Genomic DNA, 22,114 nt, shown 5'->3' with positions numbered 1-22,114 from the left:
GGGCGTGCTGCCTGTTGTGCGCCATCTCTCCGGTTGTCTGTTGGACACAGGCCGCTTCAGCTACGCCTTGTGTTGTTCCCGAGCGTGTCCGTGTCGTTCTGTGCACGCGTGCCCGCGAGCAGGCTTTCTCACGCGTCGGTGGTCCTGCAGAGCTGGCGGTGAAGGCGACGGAGCAGGCGAGTTCGGCCGAGTAGAAGGAGAGCCCGGAGGCGCGTGCAGACGCGGGAGGCCGGCGGCCGGGGTCTGGGGCAACGGAGAGGAACGAGGAAAGGATCGCCAGTGGAGGTTGCAGAGGGTGGGCAGCACGTACCCGGAATGAGGCCGAGAGAGACATCAACAAGCTAACGAGTGCTCCTGTCTTGCTCCCGTCCTGTGTGATTGTTCGCGGGTCGCCGATTGGCGATGTTCCGGCCCAGTCCGGTGGGGCTTTTGAACCGGCTGCCCGTGTGTGGCAGAGAGGCGGTCCTGAGGAAGTGGAGGACGTGGGAAGGGCAGGACTCGGCTGCTGCTCCGGGGAGGCCAGGTTGCCTCCGAACAGGGCAGGGTCTCGGAGCAGGAAGCAACGAAAGAGACAGGCTGGTGCGCTGGGAACCTGTTGCGTGGGCCGGGGAAGGAGACGGGGACCGGTGCTGGCGGGTAGGGGCCTCGTGGCCCGCTGTGGCTTGGGTTCAGTGTTCACTCTGCTCGCGGAGCCTCACTCAGCCCCCTCCGTCTGGGGTGTGCGCCAGCCGTCGGCCCCACGCCAGACGGGCGACTTCTTAAGCCGAGGGTCCCTGTTCACCCCCAGGCGCCCCAGGAGGCAGGCTGTGAGTGTGGAATCCTTCCGGGCATGACCCCGCTCAGCCCTGGCTGGGTGGGGCGGTGCAGGGGTCCAAGCAAGTGTGAGGGAAAGGCGGGCGTGAGCTGCGGCTGTGGCCCCGTGCCGGCGCGTGAGGCTGTGCGGGTGAGGGAGCAGGGGAGCAGGCGGGCAAGGGTGCCGGGCTGTTTGCGGGCGGGGGCTGGGCGGGAGCGGAAAAGACCGGCGCCTCCGGGGGCTGGGGCAGCAGCGAGATTGCTGGCTTTCAGGCTCCGGGGTCTTGGGGAGGAGAGGAAGTGGCAGACAGGAGCCCCTTCCCCCTGCTGGAAAGGCCTCCCGGGGCGTGAGCGCCTTCCTTTCCCTGGGGTCTCCTCGTGGGGCGCAACAGTCCGAGGGGCGAAGGTCAGGGGGCGGGGCCGCAGGGCCCGCGCCGCCCCAGACCGGCAGTGTGCCGCCTCCCCTCTCTCCCACACCGGCGTTGCGCCGTGGCGGGCTGTGCCGCTCTTCAGGCTGTGTGACACGTAGGCCGAAAGCTTCTACCCGAGTCTGCGCTGGCTAGCTAAGGGGCCCGAACGTTCAGAGTAACTCACGCTTCTCCTCGGGACACAGTCCCTGCGGCTCTGTCCTGGTCAGGGAACTGCCAGCCACACATCCCTCCAACACACAGCCCCGAGCTGCCTGGGCATCAGGCCACCGGAAGGGGACAGTCCTGGTGCAGACAGATCTTGGGCAAGGGGCCTGTGGGAGGGATGGCGGCAGGCGGTGGGGGGCTGTGTGTGTTGGGGGGGTGGCGAGTGGGCAGGTCTGGGGTGGGGGGCGGGACGAGACGGGATGGGGAGGGCAGTCGGTGGCCAGCACCCGGCGGGGTCCTTCCCGAGGGGACAGCCGCTTTCCGGAGACACCTGAGGTCCCCGCACAAAGCTAGGCACCGTCTGTGGGACAGCCGGGCCTGGGAGAGCGCGGTGCGTGCCCCCTCTCTCCCTCCCGGTCCCTTGCAGTTTGGCCGCGTGGTGAGCATCTCTGTCCCCGACGACACCCCACAGCGCCCCTGCTTTGCCGCACTTTGGGGGTGTGCTTGACCGACTGCCCCAGCAGAACGTTTCACGGTCGTGGAGGGTTGCGGTGGGAGGTTCATGGATCCCAGCCCTCCCTGGCCTCCCAGCGGCACCGGCTGTCCGCTACCAGCTGCGGCCTGTCGGGTTTGGGGACCCGAAGGCCGGAGAGCCTCCGTGTACAATCGTAGGGTGGCAGAGGTCCCCTCTTGTCCCGCTCGGGCTGCTGCTGTCCTCGCCCCTTCCCCAGGTCAGTGCCTAGGTTCCCCTGCTCTGAAGGCACGAGGGCAGCTGCGTTGCAGGGACCCTGCGGCTGGGGCCCAGAGGGAGGGCTGAGGCGGCCGTGGTGGGCGCCCCGCAGGGCCGCGGCCCCTCAGGCCTCTAGGCCTGGCCAGGGCTCTTGAGAAGGACCTGCCAAAGGGGAGAGACTCGAGGAATGATTGGGCAGGGTTCTCACAAGGCTCGCTCGACCTTTGCCGCCCCAAGCGCCCGTAGGCGCCACGGCTGGGGTCGGGTCCGGCCTGCCCTGCAGTGGAGGCGGGGAACGTGTCGAGCCGGCAACGGGTAGGGGAGGAAGGCTTACAGGCAGCCGGCCCCCGTAGGCTCGGGTGCCGTGGCCGGGCCTTGCGGTCCAACCTGGAGGACGCGACGCGGCTTAAGTGGGATTCTTCCTGGGGCTCGGACAAAGCTCAGACGGACGTGGGAACTGGCCATGCCTGCTGGGGCATTTCACTCGGGCCCTTACCTTCAGGTGTTGTCCCACGGTGGAGGACCCACATCCTCCGTGCCGCCCCTGCGGGTACCAGGGCACCCGGGCAGTCCCAGGCGCGACGACATGTCCGGCGCTGGTCTCCCTCATCGATGGAAGTGCGCACGGGCAGGCTCCCACTGTCGCAGGACGGGTCGGGCGTACGGACGTTGGCCAGGGGCTTGCTGGTGTCCTGCGTGGAAAGGCAGTTTCTGGGTGGGCCTTGCCCGTCTTGCTCCCCTCTTGCCGCGGATGCATCTGTGTCTGTTTGTCTGACTGTGGCCGGGAGCCCCCCTGTCAGGTGCCCCGGCTCCCTGCCCTCCATCACGCCTCACATGCACGCACGTCCGTGTGCGGCTGGCGCCTTGCACGTCTCTGGCCTGTGATGCTGCGGCCCGTCCTCCGCTCTTGTCACAGGCGACCCGCGAGAGGTCTGGGCCAGGGGGCGCCGACGGGTCACCGCCCGTCTTAAGTCGGCCCCTTGGATGTGGCCTGGCCCACCCGTGACCTGGAGCGTGTGGCCTGAGGGACGTGTAGGCCACGAGGGATACCTGAGCCGTGGGCGTGGCCAGCAGAGAAGGATCCAGAGAGGCCGAACGGTAGCCCTGACATTTACAAAGCCCCTGAGGCCCCTGAGTGGTAGCCAGGGCTCCGGGCACACGAAAAGGCATGCTGCCTTCCGCCCCAGGGAGGCACGATCTCTGGTCCCAGGGCCTGCAAGATTCCCGAGGTGGCTCTGCGCGTGAGTGTGCGTGCGAGCGTGCGTGTCTGTGAGTGAGTGCGCGCCTGCCCGTGTGTGTCGCGGCAGGCTCTGCGGCAGACGGCAGGACGGGAAGGGCGGCCACCTGACCCTTCCCTGCTCGGCTTCACTGGCTTCTTCCTTCAGACAGGCGGTGATCCCCACATTCTTAAGGACCTTGTGTGGGACGCTTCGGCAAGACAGCTTACACTTGGCCCTCTTGTGCTACAGGAAGACAGCTCTTGCAAAGAGCCCTGGCTGCCAGGGGCCTCCGAAGGCCGTGTGAGAGGCAACAAGAAGGCAGTTCAGGGCAGACACGTGCTCGTGCAGAGCAAAGGAGGGCACGAGCATCTCGCTGGGAAGCTCACTGGGGGCACTGGAGCGCCCGGGACATCGGCAGGAAGGGACAGGTGAGCTCCAAGACGGCTAGGCCCCAGACAGCTTGAGATTCCTCTCCGCTTGGTGAGAGAGGACCAAGGGAAATGACGTCGTGCCTGTGTGCTTCCCGCGGTCCGGCAGTCAAAGGCAGCTGGGAGAGAAGCCAACCCAGGCGGGCGGAAGGCAGCAATATCCGGGGAGAGAACAAGGACTCACACGACGGGCTGCGGGAGCGGGGCGAGAGGGGCGCAGGTAAAAAATCCTTTCTCCTGGAAACACAGACGGCGGGCAGCGTGTAGACGTATAGGTCTGCACGCGTGCAGGTGTGCCTCCGCTCGTGCGTGTGCGTGTGCGTGTGCGTGTGCGTGTCTGGTGAGGAGGCCTGAGAGTGGGGCTCGAAGGCAGGCGTGCGTGCACGGACCCTGAAAACGTGACAGGCTTTCGAAACGGACGTCGACTCTGGGCCAGCTGGAATCACCGGGCTGCCAGAAGAGGCAGTGGGGAAGTCCCGTGCTTTCTGGAGAGACAGGGAAGGTGCGAAGGACGCAGGAAATAGGATAGGGCAGATTGCTTGCCGCGTGCGGAAGACCAGGGCCCCCCGCCCCCGCCCCCGCCCCCAGAGCGACAACCGCCTTTGAACCTTGAGCTCCTTGGCGGCGGCACACGCGTCCTGTCCTCCCTCCGAGTAGGCCGACAGGAAACACCTTGCCTTGCTTGTTTGGTAAGGTTCGGGAGGCCGACCAGCAGCGCTGCATTAGCAAGTGGCACACACTGGCTTTGTCGGCGAGAAAGGCTGCAGTGAAGGCGAAGGCTGGGACGGGTGCTCATCTGGAGGCTGGGCGAGAGCGGAACCACCTCCAAGGGCGTTCACACTGCGGGCAGAAGTCACTTCCTTCCGTCTGCGGCGCTGAAGGCGTGCCGTGCGGTGGCCGCCGACCCGGGTGGCGTCCTAAACACCTTACTGTCTGGGCTGCCAAACACCACTGTTCGGGGCGGGGTGGAGGGTGGGGGGGGGGTGGGTCCAGCGTGCCGGCAAACCGCGTCGTCCCTCTGCCTGTCTCTCTCTGCACAGGCTGGCCAGGGCTTCGTCTTGCGCAGTGTCGGGCGATCCCGGCGGCGACGGATGCCGGTCACCTTTGCTGGCTGGGAGAAAGGCACGGCCTGGCCTCTCTAGCACAGGAAGGGCCGTCGTGCAATGGTGTGGACACGCCCACGTCCAGACTGTGGGGTTCCGCTGGCCCGGGCGGAGAGGTCTTCTATTTCCGGGCAGGGTAGCTTTCTGAAAGCCATTATGTGTCTGTGGGAGCTAACAGAGATCCCGGGAACGGGAGGGGAGGGGGCGAGGGAGGGAGGGAGAGAGCGGAAGCGGAGACACTCACACGCACACCCACCCACACACGCACGGCCACACGCAGAGAGGCGCAGAGACACACAGAGAGAGACGCGGGAGAGTCACAGCAAGGGGGAGACAGGGAGAGAGAGCGAAGACAAAGAGAACACGCTGCTGCATGGCTTTTGTCCCCTAGAGCAGAGCAGTTCAACTCTGACAGACACTGGCTGGAAGCAAAGTACCCGGGCTGTCTTTCCCTCTGGAGCTTAGCAGATTTCCCAGGGGGTGAAGGGGCCGCGTGAAACCGGAGTGACAGGTGGTCGGGGGTGGGGTTGGGGGTGGGGTGGGGAGGTGGGGGGCACGTGGTGGGAGGTGACAGAAACCGAAGAGGTGTCAGCGGGCCGCCGGGCAGTGCCAGAGAGATGCAAGGCCGGAGGCCTCCCTGGAGGCAGCGCGCGGCCCAGGTGCCCCCTGGAAGCTGGTCAGGGAGCTGGGCTGAAAGCTGGGGCTGCGGAGGCCAGGCGGCCGGCCGGGTTCCCGGCTGGGGGGCGGGGCCTTGCAGGGTGACGCCCACTGGCCGCTCCCCGATTGGTCGGGAGGTGGGGCGAGCGGCCTGGGCCCGACTCGACTCGGGCCTCCTTCCAGCCAAGCTGCAAATTCCCACGGGCCTCGTGGGGCGTGGCGGGGATGGGGTACGAGGCCATGCCCATGCGCCCCAGCTGCCAGGGGGCCGCACAGCAGGCCGCCGGGTCCGGGCGGCAGCGAGCCCTGGAAGACCCAAGCGCGGAGCGCCAGCGCCAGCGCCAGCGCCAGCGGCAGCGCCTGCGCGCGGGGACCTCGGCCGCTCGGCCGGCTCCTCCGGCCACGTGCTACGCCTCCACCTCCCGCTCCTTGTTCCTCGGCATTGGCAGCTGCGGCTCGCAGCTCAGGGCCAGGGCCACAGGGCCAGTGAGGCGGGGGCCCGGGGAAGGCGGGGCTCCCCAGGAATCCTGGGTGGCCTTAGCTGTGGGAGGGGGCCTTCAGGAGGCAGGGGCCCGCGGGCCTCCCGCTGCCATGGCAGGGCTGGGAACAGAGCAGGCACTAGCGGGTGGCAGGTGCGAGGAGGCCAGCAGCCTGAGGGTGGAGGCCGTGCGGGAGTGAGCGGCGGCGGCAGCGGCAGCAGCTGCATCGACAGAGGCGGAGGTTGTGGGCATGGGGGAGGCGTTGGCGCTGCTGGCGGACGACATGGAGGAGGTGGTGGCGGAGGAGGAGCAGGAGGAGCAGGAGCCGCGGGAGGAGGAGGAGGAGGAGGAGGTGCAGGCCAAGGAGCGGGAAGAGAAGCCCCGGAAGCAGGGGCGCGCAGAGCCAGGGAGCGGACCCCCGACCTCTCTGAGCCCGCTGGAGGCGCTGGGGGCCCTTCAGTTAGAGCAGAGCGCTGTGAACGCCCAAGCCAGCGGGGCCTACTTGCGGCTCAAGCGCAGGATCCGACGGAGGCGGGAGCCTCGTTTGGATCGAAGAAAAGCCATCATCCAGGACATCCCCGGCTTCTGGGCCAAACCTGTATACTTGCTGCTGCTGCTACTGCTGCTGCTGCTGCTGCTGCTGCTGCTGCTGCTGTTGCTGCTGCTGCTGCTGTTGCTGCTGCTGCTGCTTGGGGCTGGCTGCTGCTGGAGGGCAGGAGGGGGCCGAGGAGGGGGAACAGGGCGAGAAGGAGGTTGGGACAGGGGGAGGAGGAGGGGAGGCGGCAACGGACTGGGGCCGGGGCCAGGGCCGGGGGTCTGGGTGCGGGGGCGCAGGGCAGGGTGGGGAGGGGAAGCAGGAGGAGAAAGAAGAGGAGGACTGGGAGCGGCGGAACAAGGGGCAGGAGGAAGCGAGGAAGGCGGGCGCCAAGGCCAAGGGAAGAGGCCTGAGAGTGGAGGCATGGAGGCCTGCAAGGGCACAGCATGAGGGCGCTGAGGGCCAAAGGCCAAACGTGCAGGCGTGGGAGCGCCAAATTTGGGTGGAACCTTCTGGCGTGGGGCCTGCAGGGGAAGCCTTCCTGGGGTCATGGGGCACACGGCAACAGTGGAAAGCACGCGCAGAGCCCCCAGCACCTTCCCCACAGAGCAGAGAGTGGAAGTGTGCAGTCTCCGGGGGAAATCCCAGGAGACCGGTGGGCGTGCAGGACCCATCCCAGTCAGCCAGAGGCTGTGGATATGTTGCCGCCATGTCCGTGCCAAGGACCCAGGTCGTCCGCGGCCAGGTGTGAGCTGCAAGAGGCCCCCGTCCCGGGCAAGACTACGGGACCCCAGACACGCCCTCGGGTGGGCTCCGAGCCCGGCCTCCACCGGGCCTTCTCGTGCAGGCAGAAGCACGTGCCCTCCCCGTTGCACCCTGTGAGTCCCCCGGAGCTGCAGACTTAGCCATACAGACAGACTCCTCTCACCGCAGAGGGCGGCTCAGAGGCCCGGGGCTTCCTGTCAGCACCCCTGGGGCGTCCCCTACTCAGAGGAGGCATGGGTCCACGGGGGCAGAGCACATCCCGACTCCGCCCGCGGTGACAAGCCTGCACCCAGCACACGCAGGCCAGCTGGAATGTCGGGGACGATCGAGGGAACAGGCGCTCCCCGAGGGGGTGCGGACAGCCCAAGATGCACGGGAAGGCCGGAACCCCGCCTCCACGTGCGTGTGAGACGGCAGGGCAGGGGCCGAGGAGGTCGGAGGTGTGGGGCGATGGGGTGGGCAGCAGTGCGCGCCCGGAGTCCCGGCAGATCGCCTGTCTGGTCTCTTCCTTTCGCCCCAGCCTGGCTGTGTTGGCTGTGGCTCTTCCAGCCGTAACACGTGAAGGCTCCTTGACCTACTGAAGATTGTGAATCATCCCCAGCTGTCGGCCTTGATCAGTGACCGAGACGAAGGTGTGCGGAGCTACATGATCCAGCTGGAGGTCAGGCCGGGCAGACGGAGGCCACGGTGGGGGGTGGGGGGTGGGGGATGGGGGATGCGGGGCGGAGGGGGCCGGGTGTCCCCGAGGGCTGGGTGTGAGCAGCGGGAGAGCGGAAGGGGAAGTGGTTCATCCCTGCCGGGCAGGCCAGCTCAGGTGGCCGGGACGAGAGTTCACTCTTCTCCTGCTGTTGGGCGTGGCAGGCGCAGGAACTGGGCCGCCCCGAGTACCGCTGCAGACTGATGTTCTTTTTCCGGAGCAAGCCCTACTTGTGCAACCAAGTGATCCTTAAGGAGTATCACCTTAGCTTCGCAGGTAGGTGGGCTGTCCCGGGATGGGGGAAGGGAGCGGAGCGGGGCGGGGCGGGGCGGGGCGGGGTGTGCCCCGGAGGCCTTGGACGCTGGGCCAGGGCGATCCCTCCCCGTATCCCCACTCTTCCTCTAGGCTATAGGGCGTATAGTTCCACTCCAGTCCAGTGGTTCTGGGATTACGAACGGGGAGCCCCCAGCCGCAGGCAGGACACCGTCAGCCTTCACTTCCTCAACTGGTTGTCAGGCCACAAGTGCCCCGGGTCTAACGGGATTGCTGAGGTGGGGGTCCCTCGGGGCCTGGTCGGAAATGGCGACGTCGGCGGTGGCCAGCTGCTCGGGGAAGGGGTGTGGGCCCTGTCCCGACCTGCCCGTTCCCTCTGCCAGATCATCGGCGAGGACCTGTGGCCCAACCCCCTGCGCTGCTACCCGAGGGAGCAAGGCGCCGGGAGAGGTAACTGAGAGGGGGACACGTCCCTGAGGAGCCCGGGGGGCTGGGGGTGTTGGTGAAGAGTGTTTCCCGGACCCTTTCCCAATCGGGGAGAGGCAGGCTGAGAGAAGCCTGGGAGCGGGGCGACCCCAGGCCGCCCAGGGAGCGGGCGCGAGGGTGAGCCAGGGGCCCGGAGGACCCAGGCGCACGCGCAGAGCACCGAAGCTTTCAGCTTTCGGTGAACGTCCCAGGGGTGTCCGAGAAAGGAGCGGGCCTCCTCAGGCACCCTCATGTGCGTCGGCACTTCCTGGCTTCGGCCCTCCCTGGGGCCTCGTCCGACTGCCTCCGCGTTTGGGATCAGCTGGGCCCCTCCGTCCGCCCCCGGCCGCATGGCCAAGGCCTCCAGACGCTGAGGAGGTGGGCTCCCGGGTCGCGTCCCGTCCCTCTCCTGGGCTGGTTCTCCCAGTCTTCCCTGAATGTCCAGGCGCATCCCTTAGCGACCTGGCTCCACCCGGACGGCCCTGGAAAGGGCCGCAGGCTGGCTGGTGGCCAGCGGGGAGGCGCCGGGGAGAAAGGGTGGGGCGTGCTGCCTGTTGTGCGCCATCTCTCCGGTTGTCTGTTGGACACAGGCCGCTTCAGCTACGCCTTGTGTTGTTCCCGAGCGTGTCCGTGTCGTTCTGTGCACGCGTGCCCGCGAGCAGGCTTTCTCACGCGTCGGTGGTCCTGCAGAGCTGGCGGTGAAGGCGACGGAGCAGGCGAGTTCGGCCGAGTAGAAGGAGAGCCCGGAGGCGCGTGCAGACGCGGGAGGCCGGCGGCCGGGGTCTGGGGCAACGGAGAGGAACGAGGAAAGGATCGCCAGTGGAGGTTGCAGAGGGTGGGCAGCACGTACCCGGAATGAGGCCGAGAGAGACATCAACAAGCTAACGAGTGCTCCTGTCTTGCTCCCGTCCTGTGTGATTGTTCGCGGGTCGCCGATTGGCGATGTTCCGGCCCAGTCCGGTGGGGCTTTTGAACCGGCTGCCCGTGTGTGGCAGAGAGGCGGTCCTGAGGAAGTGGAGGACGTGGGAAGGGCAGGACTCGGCTGCTGCTCCGGGGAGGCCAGGTTGCCTCCGAACAGGGCAGGGTCTCGGAGCAGGAAGCAACGAAAGAGACAGGCTGGTGCGCTGGGGACCTGTTGCGTGGGCCGGGGAAGGAGACGGGGACCGGTGCTGGCGGGTAGGGGCCTCGTGGCCCGCTGTGGCTTGGGTTCAGTGTTCACTCTGCTCGCGGAGCCTCACTCAGCCCCCTCCGTCTGGGGTGTGCGCCAGCCGTCGGCCCCACGCCAGACGGGCGACTTCTTAAGCCGAGGGTCCCTGTTCACCCCCAGGCGCCCCAGGAGGCAGGCTGTGAGTGTGGAATCCTTCCGGGCATGACCCCGCTCAGCCCTGGCTGGGTGGGGCGGTGCAGGGGTCCAAGCAAGTGTGAGGGAAAGGCGGGCGTGAGCTGCGGCTGTGGCCCCGTGCCGGCGCGTGAGGCTGTGCGGGTGAGGGAGCAGGGGAGCAGGCGGGCAAGGGTGCCGGGCTGTTTGCGGGCGGGGGCTGGGCGGGAGCGGAAAAGACCGGCGCCTCCGGGGGCTGGGGCAGCAGCGAGATTGCTGGCTTTCAGGCTCCGGGGTCTTGGGGAGGAGAGGAAGTGGCAGACAGGAGCCCCTTCCCCCTGCTGGAAAGGCCTCCCGGGGCGTGAGCGCCTTCCTTTCCCTGGGGTCTCCTCGTGGGGCGCAACAGTCCGAGGGGCGAAGGTCAGGGGGCGGGGCCGCAGGGCCCGCGCCGCCCCAGACCGGCAGTGTGCCGCCTCCCCTCTCTCCCACGCCGGCGTTGCGCCGTGGCGGGCTGTGCCGCTCTTCAGGCTGTGTGACACGTAGGCCGAAAGCTTCTACCCGAGTCTGCGCTGGCTAGCTAAGGGGCCCGAACGTTCAGAGTAACTCACGCTTCTCCTCGGGACACAGTCCCTGCGGCTCTGTCCTGGTCAGGGAACTGCCAGCCACACATCCCTCCAACACACAGCCCCGAGCTGCCTGGGCATCAGGCCACCGGAAGGGGACAGTCCTGGTGCAGACAGATCTTGGGCAAGGGGCCTGTGGGAGGGATGGCGGCAGGCGGTGGGGGGCTGTGTGTGTTGGGGGGGTGGCGAGTGGGCAGGTCTGGGGTGGGGGGCGGGATGAGACGGGATGGGGAGGGCAGTCGGTGGCCAGCACCCGGCGGGGTCCTTCCCGAGGGGACAGCCGCTTTCCGGAGACACCTGAGGTCCCCGCACAAAGCTAGGCACCGTCTGTGGGACAGCCGGGCCTGGGAGAGCGCGGTGCGTGCCCCCTCTCTCCCTCCCGGTCCCTTGCAGTTTGGCCGCGTGGTGAGCATCTCTGTCCCCGACGACACCCCACAGCGCCCCTGCTTTGCCGCACTTTGGGGGTGTGCTTGACCGACTGCCCCAGCAGAACGTTTCACGGTCGTGGAGGGTTGCGGTGGGAGGTTCATGGATCCCAGCCCTCCCTGGCCTCCCAGCGGCACCGGCTGTCCGCTACCAGCTGCGGCCTGTCGGGTTTGGGGACCCGAAGGCCGGAGAGCCTCCGTGTACAATCGTAGGGTGGCAGAGGTCCCCTCTTGTCCCGCTCGGGCTGCTGCTGTCCTCGCCCCTTCCCCAGGTCAGTGCCTAGGTTCCCCTGCTCTGAAGGCACGAGGGCAGCTGCGTTGCAGGGACCCTGCGGCTGGGGCCCAGAGGGAGGGCTGAGGCGGCCGTGGTGGGCGCCCCGCAGGGCCGCGGCCCCTCAGGCCTCTAGGCCTGGCCAGGGCTCTTGAGAAGGACCTGCCAAAGGGGAGAGACTCGAGGAATGATTGGGCAGGGTTCTCACAAGGCTCGCTCGACCTTTGCCGCCCCAAGCGCCCGTAGGCGCCACGGCTGGGGTCGGGTCCGGCCTGCCCTGCAGTGGAGGCGGGGAACGTGTCGAGCCGGCAACGGGTAGGGGAGGAAGGCTTACAGGCAGCCGGCCCCCGTAGGCTCGGGTGCCGTGGCCGGGCCTTGCGGTCCAACCTGGAGGACGCGACGCGGCTTAAGTGGGATTCTTCCTGGGGCTCGGACAAAGCTCAGACGGACGTGGGAACTGGCCATGCCTGCTGGGGCATTTCACTCGGGCCCTTACCTTCAGGTGTTGTCCCACGGTGGAGGACCCACATCCTCCGTGCCGCCCCTGCGGGTACCAGGGCACCCGGGCAGTCCCAGGCGCGACGACATGTCCGGCGCTGGTCTCCCTCATCGATGGAAGTGCGCACGGGCAGGCTCCCACTGTCGCAGGACGGGTCGGGCGTACGGACGTTGGCCAGGGGCTTGCTGGTGTCCTGCGTGGAAAGGCAGTTTCTGGGTGGGCCTTGCCCGTCTTGCTCCCCTCTTGCCGCGGATGCATCTGTGTCTGTTTGTCTGACTGTGGCCGGGAGCCCCCCTGTCAGGTGCCCCGGCTCCCTGCCCTCCATCACGCCTCACATGCACGCACGTCCGTGTGCGGCTGGCGCCTTGCACGTCTCTGGCCTGTGATGCTGCGGCCCGTCCTCCGCTCTTGTCACAGGCGACCCGCGAGAGGTCTGGGCCAGGGGGCGCCGACGGGTCACCGCCCGTCTTAAGTCGGCCCCTTGGATGTGGCCTGGCCCACCCGTGACCTGGAGCGTGTGGCCTGAGGGACGTGTAGGCCACGAGGGATACCTGAGCCGTGGGCGTGGCCAGCAGAGAAGGATCCAGAGAGGCCGAACGGTAGCCCTGACATTTACAAAGCCCCTGAGGCCCCTGAGTGGTAGCCAGGGCTCCGGGCACACGAAAAGGCATGCTGCCTTCCGCCCCAGGGAGGCACGATCTCTGGTCCCAGGGCCTGCAAGATTCCCGAGGTGGCTCTGCGCGTGAGTGTGCGTGCGAGCGTGCGTGTCTGTGAGTGAGTGCGCGCCTGCCCGTGTGTGTCGCGGCAGGCTCTGCGGCAGACGGCAGGACGGGAAGGGCGGCCACCTGACCCTTCCCTGCTCGGCTTCACTGGCTTCTTCCTTCAGACAGGCGGTGATCCCCACATTCTTAAGGACCTTGTGTGGGACGCTTCGGCAAGACAGCTTACACTTGGCCCTCTTGTGCTACAGGAAGACAGCTCTTGCAAAGAGCCCTGGCTGCCAGGGGCCTCCGAAGGCCGTGTGAGAGGCAACAAGAAGGCAGTTCAGGGCAGACACGTGCTCGTGCAGAGCAAAGGAGGGCACGAGCATCTCGCTGGGAAGCTCACTGGGGGCACTGGAGCGCCCGGGACATCGGCAGGAAGGGACAGGTGAGCTCCAAGACGGCTAGGCCCCAGACAGCTTGAGATTCCTCTCCGCTTGGTGAGAGAGGACCAAGGGAAATGACGTCGTGCCTGTGTGCTTCCCGCGGTCCGGCAGTCAAAGGCAGCTGGGAGAGAAGCCAACCCAGGCGGGCGGAAGGCAGCAATATCCGGGGAGAGAACAAGGACTCACACGACGGGCTGCGGGAGCGGGGCGAGAGGGGCGCAGGTAAAAAATCCTTTCTCCTGGAAACACAGACGGCGGGCAGCGTGTAGACGTATAGGTCTGCACGCGTGCAGGTGTGCCTCCGCTCGTGCGTGTGCGTGTGCGTGTGCGTGTCTGGTGAGGAGGCCTGAGAGTGGGGCTCGAAGGCAGGCGTGCGTGCACGGACCCTGAAAACGTGACAGGCTTTCGAAACGGACGTCGACTCTGGGCCAGCTGGAATCACCGGGCTGCCAGAAGAGGCAGTGGGGAAGTCCCGTGCTTTCTGGAGAGACAGGGAAGGTGCGAAGGACGCAGGAAATAGGATAGGGCAGATTGCTTGCCGCGTGCGGAAGACCAGGGCCCCCCGCCCCCGCCCCCGCCCCCAGAGCGACAACCGCCTTTGAACCTTGAGCTCCTTGGCGGCGGCACACGCGTCCTGTCCTCCCTCCGAGTAGGCCGACAGGAAACACCTTGCCTTGCTTGTTTGGTAAGGTTCGGGAGGCCGACCAGCAGCGCTGCATTAGCAAGTGGCACACACTGGCTTTGTCGGCGAGAAAGGCTGCAGTGAAGGCGAAGGCTGGGACGGGTGCTCATCTGGAGGCTGGGCGAGAGCGGAACCACCTCCAAGGGCGTTCACACTGCGGGCAGAAGTCACTTCCTTCCGTCTGCGGCGCTGAAGGCGTGCCGTGCGGTGGCCGCCGACCCGGGTGGCGTCCTAAACACCTTACTGTCTGGGCTGCCAAACACCACTGTTCGGGGCGGGGTGGAGGGTGGGGGGGGGGGGGGTCCAGCGTGCCGGCAAACCGCGTCGTCCCTCTGCCTGTCTCTCTCTGCACAGGCTGGCCAGGGCTTCGTCTTGCGCAGTGTCGGGCGATCCCGGCGGCGACGGATGCCGGTCACCTTTGCTGGCTGGGAGAAAGGCACGGCCTGGCCTCTCTAGCACAGGAAGGGCCGTCGTGCAATGGTGTGGACACGCCCACGTCCAGACTGTGGGGTTCCGCTGGCCCGGGCGGAGAGGTCTTCTATTTCCGGGCAGGGTAGCTTTCTGAAAGCCATTATGTGTCTGTGGGAGCTAACAGAGATCCCGGGAACGGGAGGGGAGGGGGCGAGGGAGGGAGGGAGAGAGCGGAAGCGGAGACACTCACACGGACACCCACCCGCACACGCTCGGCTACACGCAGAGAGGCCCCGAAACAGGAGGATAAAGATGAGGAGTACGGGAGCGGTTGAACAAGGGGTAGCAGGAGGGGAAGATGGCAGCTGCCAAGGTTAAGGATAGGGAGCTGAGGCTGGAGGCATGGAGATTGGCAAGGGTAAAGCATGAGGGTCTTAGGGCCTGAGGCCAACTTGCAGGTGTGCTAGCGCGAACTTTGGATGGACCCTGTGGTCTGCTGAAAGAAATTAAAGATATATATAAGTGAAAAGAAAAATTACGTTTCATAAAATTATTGTTTAGATGTTATTAGCATTTCTAATGATCTACAATTTAGATTATATATTTACTGGTTTTACAAAAACAGAAAATGAATTTCTAAATTGATATGGACATTTAAGGTATTCTGAATACCCCTAAGAACCTGAAAAAGAAGATTACATTTGGAGAATGCAGAATTCATGATTTCAATACTGACTACAAATATTTGACCATCAAAACAGTGTTTTATAGGCATAAAAATATAATTATACACCATAGACATAGAATTAAGCATCTAAAAGAAACCTAAATATCTGATGCCCAATTAAAAGTTTTTTTTAATGTACCTAGTTAGTTAAATGTAGATAGCATAATGTGTACAATGTTGCTAGGACAGTGAAATTTCATCATACAAAAGAATGATGTTGAATACCTACCTTATATCACATACAAAAGTCAAAAATTAGATAAACAATCTGAATAGAAGAGGTAAATTCATAAAGTTCTTAGAAGGTAAAATAAGAGTAAATCTTCATCAACTTGGTTTCTGCAATGGATACCAAAGGATACCACATATGATACCAAAGGGTGAGAAAAAAAAAAAAAGAAAAAAGTGACAAATTGGATTCTACTAAAATTTTTCTGAATTAAAAAAAGACAACCTCCTGGTAGCAGAAAATATTTTCAAATCTAATATAAGATAAAAGTTTAAGATACATAAAGATTCAGCAACATAAAGACAAACACCACAAACTGTAATCAACTAAGCAGAATAAGCTGATTCCTTGTTTACCAAAAAGGAAAATGAAAGAGACAGAAAAACAGGACTGAGCAAACTGTGCCTTTTAAAGCACAGACTATATGGGGAGGGATACGCTGCTATTTCCAGTCTTGTGTTTGTGTGAGGACAACAGGCTTCTTCTTGAAACAGCTGTTTCACAGTGGAATGTGGGGAGTCTCCTGGGACTCAAGAGACCCACCTTACACAGTGAACCAGGGGAAAGTTCCCAAGAGATTGGAGAGTTCAGTTAAACCATTTGAAATGGGGACTCAACACTGGGGTTTGACTGAGCTGTAGTATTATTTAGCTAGGCTTTGCTCCCTCTGTTCAAAAGAGTGACTCCAGGGAACTGAAAAGCCAAACCAGAAATAGACATGGTGTACTTTCCAGAAGAATGACTCTCCTCAAAGCCACTTCTGCAGGGATCCAGCCTCCCTCTGGTGGTCTGACACTCTGCCCACTTCTAGAAGGAAACTGACTGGGTGGAGGGACCATTGACCTATGTGCAAACTTTTTGTTTTAGGATCCAGCATTCAATGCAAACTGTTTGTTATGATGAAGGATCGAAGATGATTTGAAGACCTAATTTGCTTTTGTTTTTGTCTTAATGAATCATGATACCCACCTCTGAAAGCTTGTCCCCATGTCCTGAAAAGTAAAACCAACACATTTCCTCCCAGCTACAGAGAACACACTGTAAACAGGACCCCCAAATGATGGCTAGGTAAAAGCTGGGTAACAAGTTGATCCATTTATTTTATATTTTTCTATAACATCTTGTGTCTCAGACAAAAGAAGAGTAAAAAGGAAGTCTTGTAATTTATTGTTATTTTACATTTGTTATATGTTTACTAACAATCTATTCTATATTTTAAGCATATGTTCATTCTATCATTTAAAAATTTTATCATATATCATATAACGAATACATTACTCAAGATAAATATAGTTAATGCTTATAGCACCTTAGGAAATCTGTTTGATGTGCAGATTTGTAACCAAGTACGACCAAAAGGGCCTTCTCCAGGCAGACTCCACCTATGTTCTCCTCTTGCATCTTGTTTGTAGAAAAACTTTAGTCTCCCAGGTCTTCCCTGAGTCAGAAAGGGCTGACTCAAGAATTAATGATTAAAAGAATGTGATATATGTTACCATATATATGTGTGGTAAGAAAATGCTATATTTGTACATGGATGCTGCTAATCAGTAGCAGTCAGAGTGAAGACACTGGCTGACCCAAGTGTCCTTTACCTGAGGTTGGGAGATTAATGATCTCTTTTCTTGGGTGGTGGAGTCCCTTGGATGTATGGTCTTTGTTCATGGAAGAGTTTTACGTAGACTCCCTACTCCATTAAAATAGGGGACCTTATTAGGCACTGGGGTCCAATTAGGTTTGGATCTCATCTCTGCTACTCATGGCTGGGCATGTTACTATCTTTGTAAACCTTGGTGTACTTATCTGTCATCTGATGATAAAAACATCTTCCACTCAATTTTGTTGTGAAAATTAAATGAGGATTATTAAATGGAAAGTGCTTCATAAATCACAGGTAATGTAGTCAGGTTGTTTAAGGTCCACAAGGCCATATAAGGGAGAATACAGATTCACAGTTGAGTAATTAAACAGCCTTTGGTTGGGCCAGTACAGATCTTGCAGCCATTATGAGCATAAATAGTGTTAAAATAAGATTTGTTTATTGAGTTAACCTGCCATTGCTCCTTTGGGATCAACAGGTGGTAAGACTGTACACTTGGTGAAGAAATAAAAACACAGAACTGCTTATTGCTTTACTGGAAAGATCTTGCCAGCAGCAGATCTGGCATTAGAATTTTGAGAACTGGGTGTGTTTCCCTGACTCTGTTCCTCTGCATCCTTGCTGACGTGGCAGTTACATTTCACCCTTTTTTGTTTCATAGCACTAGCCCTTCTGTCTTCGGAACTTACTTAGGATCTCTAAACTTTTGGGATGTCCAGGCATCAAAGCTGAATCTATCAGAGGCAGCCTAGGACCTCTTGAGGCCTGACCCTAACTATCAGAATCATCCTATCAGTGACGGAGGGAAGGACACACGCACACCCATTCAGTCTTTGACCATCCTCATGTCTTCAGAAGAAACTGAGAAGGCTGCCTGGGGGATCTGAACAGTTGTCTATAATAAACTGAATGGAGATCATCTCCAATGGGGCTCCTGACAACTGGGAATAAATCCAGCTGCTGACTCAGATGGGAAGGCTGCCAGGTGTGTGAATGGTCAGGCATCATTCTTGTCTTGTTGTATAGCTTCAAAAAAAATAAATTGCTCTGAGCTCTATGGTTCTCCTGTGAGATATGCACTCAGGTGGTTCCCCAGAACCCCATTCTGATCTCTGCTCTCCACTCTTGCATCCCTACGCTAACTGTGGTGTCTTTCTCTGGGATTGATTTCATTAGAAGAAAGAAGGAGAATAGTGGGAAGAATAGGTAGAAGAAGAAAACCCTGAATATGGGCATATTCTATGTTCTTTTTAAAAGAAGAGGGGAGCATAGTGCATTTCTAACCTCAGATTCCTATTAAAAAATTATCAGTGAAACATTACATAACTGAATTCCAAAGGATAAATCTATTTTGAGTGACAGTAAATAAAACAATCAGCACTTATTGTATGTACTTACTGTTCTTGAAGAAAAGATTATGTCTTTAATTTATCATTGATTATTTGTACGTAAATTGTTTTCAAGGGGGCTTTAAAAGGGAAGTTATGCAATCCTATCCCTAATTTCCTTGACCTTCTCCCACAGTAATTCTGAAATCTAATTTAGATAGGCCATTTTATTTTTATACTGTGAAAAATTTTCAAGTGTTATTCAGTTGAATTTATGCTATCTTACCTGATGCTTCTCTACTACTTCACCCCAACTATTCAATAAAGTAAATTTGAAAGATTTGAACATAAGGAATGACTTATATTTCCCTGAGTGTTGTAGAAAAAATACTTCCAAATTACTAAAATCAGAGAATATGAGGGTTGAAAGGAACTATTATGTTCATTAAAGAAACTGAAAATTGGAGAATTTGGTAGCTTCTAGGAGTTGAAAAGGATTATGTCAACATTGACTAAATTCCAGCTATAAACCATCCCTGTGTTACACCTTGCCAGAGGGAATAATAATGAGTCTTATATAGCATCTATGTGCCAGGGAGTGTAGACAGCCTTTCACATTTAAACATTGATTTTTGTATCTCAGTAAGTCTATGAGGAAGGGACTCTTACCATGGCCACTTTATACATAAGGAAACTGAGAGAGGGAGGTTTAAAAACAACTTGGAGGTTTAAAAACACAGTTTTCAAGTGGTATATGAACCACATCTGCTCACAAGTTTGCATAACCAATACACTGTGGTTTCTCTCCATTCTTTTGAATGTTTTCATTTAATTCCCACAGACTCTCTGATATAGGTATACTTACATTTAATGTATGAAAATACCAAATCACAGAGAAGTCAAGTGATTTGCCCAGAGCTAAGGCATGCCAGAGCCAGAAGTAGAAACACAAAATTTATCATCTCTGTCATTTTGAGGTGAACAGTTCAGCAGTGTTAACTATATACAGATCATCATGCAACAAAACTCTAGCATTTTTTTATCTTGCAAAACTAAAACTCACTGTCTATAGAATAACTCCCTATTTTCCTGCATTTCAGCCCCTGGCAACAACCATTCTTTCTGTTTGTTACCTTGTTTCTAGCCCATGGATAGTAAAGTTATTGGCTAGGAAATCCTGAAACTCTGACCTGAGCCTGTATTACTTTTAGCCAGGGTCCCCAGAGCCATTTCCCCCATTGTTGTAGCTAATGTACCTCTCATAGTACTTACTATGATCTAAGGACACATTTCAGTGAAAAACAAGGAATTCTGAAAAATGAGGTTTATGACTGAGATCCTGGAGGATACATTCCATGCCAGGGTCCACACAGTGAAGTCACAAGTAAAAAGGTAGAGAGTGTGGGCACCTCCCTCTGACTTTATTGGGGGAAGGCTCAAGTGTCTAGGGATTTGTGGGTTCACTCTTTATCGGCTATTTTGAAGCATAAGAAAAGGGATTAGAAGGAAAGTAGAAGTAGGGCCCATTATTAGTGCTTTCTGAAAGAGAAACTTCATGGGTGGGAATGGCCTAAAATCATATCTGGTTGTTTTGGAATTAATTGTATCATACAGCAGGCATTACCTTTATTTAAGATAGATATGTTTTGAAATAGATGTGTTGATAATCAAAAGCTTAAAGTCAGGCACTTAAATTACAGAGAGCTTAATGCCAGGGACATACTCTTTTTACAAAGTTTGACTAAATTAATTTTCTCATACAAATGCAGTCAGTCATGCAGTATTCCTTTTTTGTTTTTTTGTAATTTGCTTATTTCACTTAGCATAATGACTTCAAAGTTTATCTGCATGACAGATGTGATGGTTAATATTTTGTAGTAACTTGACTGGACTAAGGGGTGTTCAGAGAGCAGATAAAACATTATTCTAGGTGTTTCTGTGAGAGTGTTTCTGGAAGGGATTACTGTTTAAGTCAGTAGACTGAATGATGAAGATAGACATCATCCAGTATATCAACAGTTGGAACAGAACAAAAAGTTGGAGGAAGATGAATTTGCTTTCTGCTTGAGTTGGTCCTCAGACATCAGGTTCTTAGACATTAGGACTAACACCCAAACCTACGCTACTGGCTCCCTGTTTCTCAGACTTTGGATTTAGACTAGAACTACACCATTATCTTTCTTGGGTCCTTCAGCTTGTAGATATGAGATCACAGGACTTTTTGGCATCTGTAATTACATGAGCCAATAGCTAGTAATAAATCTGTTTCCAAATAAATATATCCTATTGGTTCAGTTTCTCTAGAACTCTAAGATATAGGATAACCTTTTTGAAGCCTGAATAATATCCCTTTGGATGTATATTTTCTTATTCATTCATCAGTCAAAGGACATTAAGGTTGGTTTCACCTATTAGCTATTATAAACTGTGCTGCCAAAAACATGATATGCAAATATTTCTTCAAGATTCTGCTTTTGGATCTATACCTTGAAGTATAACTGAAGGGTGATATGGTCAATCTATTTTTAATGGTTTGAGGAACCCCTATACTATTTCTCTAGTAGTGGCACTATTTTATATTTCTACCAACAGTATACAAGGGTTCCAATTACTTTACATTCTCATCAACATTTGTTATTGTCTGTTTTTCATTTTTTTACAGCAACTAACTTGATGAGTGTGAGGTGATACTTAATTGTGGTTTTGAATTGTATTTCCCTGATGATTAGTGATTTGGGCTGGTTTTGTGTGTGTGTGTGTGTGTGTGTTTTGGTGCCTACAAGAAATTTGTACACTTTCTCTGAAGAAATGCCCCCTCAAGTTCTGTGTCTATTTTTTAATTAGTTATGTATGTGTGTGTCTGTGCTTGTATGTGTATGTATGAATTGTAGGAGTTCTTTATATATGGAAAGTCACTGCTTATCCAATATATGATTTGCAAATATTTTATTTATTCCATGGGTTGCCTTCCACTCTACTGATTGTTTTTCTTTCATACATAGAAGTTTTTAAGTTGAATGTTGTCCCATTTGTCTATGTCTGGTTTTGTTGCCTTCCTTTTGGTGTCATATCTAAGACATCATTGCCAAACCAAAAGCCACTAATCTTTTCCCCTTCTTCATCTCCTGTGATTGTTTTTCACTTAAAATATTTTTTCTGAATAACTGTTCCTGCTCTTTCATTAATATTTGCATGGGATATCTTGTTTCATCTCTTCACTTTCAATGTACATGTGACCTTAGAAGTTTACAGAATCTTTTGTAGGCAGCATATTGTTAGAATTTTTTAAAAATCCATTCAATCAATACATCTCTTTTGACTGAGGAGTTTGATCAATTTACATTTAAATTAATTATCATTAAGGAAGGATTTAATAATGCCATTTTTGTTGACTATTTTCTGTATGTCTAATAGATGTACTATTTTTGGATTATATTATAGATATCTGCTTCAGTGGTGTCCATACTCTCTTATGTTCTCTTTATTTTCCTTCATTTTTATTTTCTTTTTGCTCATCTGACTCAGTAATTTCAATGACTTGTCTTCACATTCACTCATTATTTCTTCTGCTTGATGAAGCCTGCTGTTGAATTATTCTAGTGGATTTTTCAATTCTGTTATATTCTTCAGCTCCAAAATTTGGCTTATTTTTACAGTTTCAGCTTCTTTGTCAGCATTCTCATTGTGTCCAAGAATCAATGTCCCAATTTTATTTAGTTATATATCTGTATTCTCTTTTAACTCAGTATCTTTAAGCTTTAGCTTTACAATATGTTTCTGTCAATGAATTTTGAAAACTTCTATTTTTAAAATTTTCTCAGAAGGGTGACCAAGAATTACACTTAAATGAACAGAAATGAAGAGGCAAACAAGTTTGTTATGCAGTTTGGTCTGTCTTTTGTATTTCTTTGTTTGGTCTGCAGTGTTGTACTTGTATCTGACTGTGAGTCCCTACTTTCCTTTATGTAAGGAATTGATCTAAGAACATAAAAAATAAGGAAGACTCAGATTTTTAAGGTTTGCCTTGGTCCCATTTTTTATATTTCTACTATTAATTTAACTTTACAGTATCCATTGCATACTTTTTTGTGATTTAATATTTTCTTTATATTTAATCTTTCATTTCAGTTATATG

The 22,114-nt window shown here is 56.4% G+C and overlaps 1 protein-coding gene across 1 annotated transcript; it reads left to right on the top strand.

Annotated features, from left to right (window-relative positions):
• Window positions 1-6,192: 6,192 nt before the first annotated feature.
• LOC135320358 (uncharacterized) lies at window positions 6,193-8,712 on the top strand. The gene is made up of 5 exons (XM_064483439.1): window positions 6,193-6,656; window positions 7,250-7,397; window positions 7,886-7,945; window positions 8,146-8,257; window positions 8,387-8,712. Exons 1-5 carry the CDS (start codon window positions 6,235-6,237, stop codon window positions 8,710-8,712), a joined length of 1,068 nt encoding a protein of 355 aa, XP_064339509.1. The 5' UTR covers window positions 6,193-6,234.
• The last annotated feature ends 13,402 nt before the right edge of the window (window positions 8,713-22,114 follow it).

The sequence above is a fragment of the Camelus dromedarius genome, chromosome Y (assembly GCF_036321535.1).
Source record: "Camelus dromedarius isolate mCamDro1 chromosome Y, mCamDro1.pat, whole genome shotgun sequence".
In the NCBI taxonomy this organism is placed as follows: domain Eukaryota; kingdom Metazoa; phylum Chordata; class Mammalia; order Artiodactyla; family Camelidae; genus Camelus; species Camelus dromedarius.
The sequence above is the reverse complement of the archived record's forward strand: the minus strand, read 5'-3'. Positions and strand labels throughout refer to the sequence as shown.